A 4,580-nucleotide genomic window follows, 5' to 3' on the forward strand; every position below is an offset into this window, starting at 1 on the left:
AAATTGGTTGTAACAAACTCATATTTCTATAGTGGATTTGTGGTGGTGACATACACCCGGAGTGGTTTTTTATTTTGAATAAGTTCTTCAAATGAGTTTCTACTTCGTGAACAAATCTCTGCTTTGATTATTTGTGTGATGTGTATGTTTGGTTAATTGTATGGTTATCAATATTTTTATTAGACTAGAGAAAAATTGAACTACACCTATTCACCCTCCCTCTAGGTGTTGTGTTGGGTAGAACCACTGCATTTTCAGTTGGTATCAGAGTGGGTTCACTCCGCTAGGATTTAGTTCTTGAGTGTGATCCTGTTGTAATGGTTTAAATGGATTGGTCCCAATCTCTCACATCGCCACTATATTTTAATAGTAGCAACTATGCTTATTGGAAAGTTTGAATGAGAGCTTTCCTGAAATCTATAGATGAATGAGTGTGGGTTTCCCCAACAAGAGAATGGAAACAACCGGTTACAATCGTTGATGGAGTTGAAATTCCCAGAGATGTGGAAGAATACTCTAAGGATGAAGTCAACGAGTGTAGTTGGAATAGTAAAGACCTGAATGCGATTTTCATGACCGTGTCCCAGGAAGAGTTCAAGCGAATCTCCATGTGTGAAATCTGCAAAGAGGCATGAGACATTCTTGAAAGTACACACGAAGGTACGAATGTTGTTAAGAATTCTAAACTTCAAATGTTGACCACTAACTTTGAAGAACTTAGAATGAAATACGATGAAACATTTGATTTATTCTATGCTAAACTAAATGATGTTGTCAATTCTCAATTTAATTTAGGGGACAAACTCCCGTAAAACAGGATTGTGAGAAAAGTCCTCAGATATCTTCCTGAGAGATTTCGGCCCAAAGTTACTGCTATTGAAGAAATCAAAGATTTAGACACTATGAGGATTGAAGAGCTGGTGGGTTCTCTACAAACCTATGAACATACTCTTCCTGTGGATAAGAAAAACAAGTCCATAGCCCTCAATACCATTAGAGAGGACTCAGATGAGTCTTCAGATGAGTTGGCTATGAGTGACAAAGAAATAGTTTTTTATGCTAAGAAATTCAGGAAAATTTTTGTGACTAGAAATAACAAGAATCAGAGATAAGAGAAGAAAAAGTTTGAAAGATACAATGGAGACTCGAGTTCAGGGAACAAGAAGAGGAGCTCTAAAAAATACACTAATGCTAACAAAGACTATGCAATCAAAGGTACAATGTCATGAATGTTATGGATTTGGACACATTCGCTTAGAATGTGAGAATTACAAAAAGGCCAAAGAAAGAGCTAAAATTGCGTCCCTGAGTGAGAGTGAGTCAGAGTCAAGTGACTCATCAGAGAACTCTTCTCCGAAAAGAAGCCTCAACTACATGACATTCACTTCTGCTGTTGGTGACAAAAGTCAATGTAGTGAACAAGTGTTTAATGATGAGAGTATATCTGGAAATAAATCCGGGTATGAAGATCAGTTGCAAGAAATATACGAGAAGTTGTACAAGGAGTGTGTTAAATTAAGAAAACTCAACAAAGCAAACATTGAGAAGATAGATTTCTGCAAATGTGAAAATGAAAGGCTTCAAGACAAATTAAATGAAGCCATTAGTCTATCAGATCAATTACAAATGAAGAATGCAACTCTGGAAGATAAGTTGAGAACTCAGGAAAGTGAGATGATTTTGTTAAATGATAGATTGAAAACCTTTTCTACTGGGAAACAGAATCTTAAAAAAATCCTAATCTTAGGAAAGTCCTTGGGTGACAAGAGTGGTCTGGGATATGTCAAAGGGGAATCTGATGTGGCTACAACCTCCTATAAAAATGTGGGAAGGACTGTGTTTGTTCGTGAATCAACTGCCAATAGGAATGCCGACATATCTGAAAGGGGTAAGAAATAATTACATGTGCAACAATTTGCTCCACCTCCTGAAAGACAAAGAGCTCGCAATACAAGCCCTATATGTCATTACTGTGGAAAGATGGGTCATGTTAGAACATATTGTTCTAAATTGAAAAGATATACTATGCATGATCCTACATCCTCTAAGAGTAGAAATTTGGATTTTTCAAAAAGGAGTGAGAATCTCATGAATGCCCCTAAGTATGCCTCACCCTTCATGGGACAGAGAGATCACAAAGAAAACTATATGTGCCATAATTGTGGTAAGATTGGTCACATCCGACCAAACTGTTATCAGCTTAGGAGGCATCGCAGGAGAGATGAGAAGAACCATTTAAGAAGAGGGCATCTAAATCTGTAGAGTCAAGTCATGGCCTTAACTAGACAAAAATAATATACTCAATGTCAAGTTAGACCAACTGACTACTAGCCAAAAGGCTAGGAAGGCTAACTCTCCAAAAATCAGAAACGTATGGGTCAAAAAGGGAGAAAGAAACACATGTCATGTTGCACATATTGCTCTAAAACCAGGGATACTTCTTTGTGGTACCTTGATGGCGGGTATTCTCGTCATATATATGGTGATAGAACCCTATTTAAAACTGTTGAAGAGTACAAATGAGAAACGGTTACATTTGGAGATGGGGGAAAAACCAATATAATTGGAAGGGGTGAAATTGAAATACTTGGACTACCTGTCTTAAAGGAAGTCTTGTTTGTTGATGAATTAAGAGCAAATCTACTCAGTATAAGACAGATGTGTGATAACGGTGCTGAAGTCCGTTTTTCAAAAGAAATGTTTACTGTTTCAGATAATGATGAAAATTGTGTGGTGCAGCGAATCAAGACATCTGATAATTGTTATGGCATCGCTCCTAGCTCACAGTACAATTGCAATAGCGCTAAGAGTGAGACTACTGATCTTTGCCATCAAAGACTTAGACATGTGAATCACAGAAATCTATCTAAGATTGCCAAGAAAGAGATGGTGGTAGGATTGCCTGAGCTGGGTAAAGTGAAAACTTCTGTTTGTGGGTCATGCCAATTGGGAAAAAAATTCAGAACAGCTCACAAGAATACTACCGCTATCCTAATCAAATGACCATTAGAGTTGTTGTACATTGATCTCATGGGACCCTCTAGAACTGAGAGCCTGAGAGAAAATAAATACATACTGGTGATGGTAGATGATTTCACCAGATGCTATTGGATAGAGTTTTTGAGAGAAAAGGGTGAAGCTCCTGACGTGATTAGAATATTGTGTAAGAAACTTCAAAATGAACAAGGGAAATCAATAGTCAAAATTAGGAGCGACCATGGAAAATAGTTTGAAAATTCCAGTCTTGAGAGATTTTGTGATGAAGAGGATATAAGTCAATAATCTTCTGCTCCTATCACTCCATAACAAAATGGAGTGGTTGAAAGAAAGAATATAGTCATTCAAGAAATGGCTCGAGTTATGATGCATAGTAAAAGTGTACCTACCCATTGTTGGGGGGAAGCTGTGAACACATCTTGTCACATTATGAATAGAGTTTATCCAAGACCAAGTACTTCTAAAACACCATATGAATTGTGGAAAGGGAAGAAACCAAATGTGAAGTATTTCAGGGTGTTTGGAAGCAAATGCTATATTTTGAGAGATAAGGAAAACTTGGCTAAGTTTGACCCTAAGAATGATGAGGGAATCTTTCTCGGTTATTATAGAAACAGTCGTACTTATATGAGTTACAATCTACGCACCCAAACTGTTATGGAATCAATAAATGTGGTGGTGGATGATACTCCTAGAGAGGAATTGAACAGCGAAGAACAAGTTCACACATCAAGTGAAACTGAAAAATTGGGTGTTGATGAGCACAATGAAAACTTAGAGACATTTCCTAGTGAAAAGGTAATTGTTCACAATGAGCCTTTGTCAAGAGTAAAGTTAACTCATCACCGGGATAACATTATATGGAAGATAGAGGAATGAATGAGACCGAGGAGGAAAGTAATAAATCAATTGGCTCGCTCGAGCTACATCTCACAGATTGAACAAAAAAAAGTTGAAGAAGACTTAAATGATGAGAGTTGGTTAAATGCTATGCATGAAGAAATAAATCAGTTTGTGAGGAATGATGTATGGCACTTGGTGCCAAAACCTGAAAATTATAATGTAGTTGGTACTAAGTAGATTTTCAAGAATAAGTCGGACGAGAATGATACGATTGTGCGAAATAAGGCAAAACTAGTTGCTCAAGGGTATGCCCAGATGGAAGGATTAGATTTTGATGAGACATTTACACCAGTTGCCAGACTTGAATCAATCTGGATATTGTTGAGCATTGCTTGCCAGACTTCCTCCTTACCAAGCTTCAACGTTTTTGCTTCCCTACAAACACTCAAGGTCCTTGCCATTATAATTGAAGCTGGCCTGTGCTTTGACAAGTACTGCATTGACTAAAACACACCAAGTGCTTCATTTAGATACCCATGTTCTCTATATGTATCAATCGTGGTTGTCCACAAGATCACGTTCCTCCGTTCCATGCCATCGAACAATTTTGTAGAATATTCCAAGATACCACACTTCGAGTATGGTATTCATAATATTAAAGAGGTCCAACAAATAGTATTCCTCTTTGTTGAGCCATAAAAGACCCTCCCTGATCCCGCGTACCCCCAAAACTCAATTTT

At 37.5% G+C, this 4,580-nt stretch overlaps 1 protein-coding gene across 1 annotated transcript; it reads left to right on the forward strand.

Moving 5' to 3' along the window:
• Positions 1–1,137: 1,137 nt before the first annotated feature.
• LOC108986445 lies at positions 1,138–4,347 on the forward strand. The gene is made up of 4 exons (XM_018959066.2): positions 1,138–1,888; positions 2,714–2,911; positions 3,485–3,795; positions 4,078–4,347. The coding sequence occupies exons 1-4, from the start codon at positions 1,138–1,140 to the stop codon at positions 4,345–4,347; spliced, it is 1,530 nt and encodes a 509-aa protein (XP_018814611.2).
• The last annotated feature ends 233 nt before the right edge of the window (positions 4,348–4,580 follow it).

The sequence above is a fragment of the Juglans regia genome, chromosome 1 (genome assembly GCF_001411555.2).
Source record: "Juglans regia cultivar Chandler chromosome 1, Walnut 2.0, whole genome shotgun sequence".
Classification (NCBI taxonomy): Eukaryota; Viridiplantae; Streptophyta; class Magnoliopsida; order Fagales; family Juglandaceae; genus Juglans; species Juglans regia.

Coding starts and splice junctions, on each gene's coding strand:
- LOC108986445 (XM_018959066.2), top strand. CDS start 1,138: ATGGAGACTCGAGTTCAGGGAACAAGAAGAGGAGCTCTAAAAAATACA. Junction 2,912..3,484: donor GGTAGGATTGCCTGAGCTGG/GTAAAGTGAAAA, acceptor AATTGTGGAAAG/GGAAGAAACCAAATGTGAAG. Junction 3,796..4,077: donor AGACATTTCCTAGTGAAAAG/GTAATTGTTCAC, acceptor GGTACTAAGTAG/ATTTTCAAGAATAAGTCGGA.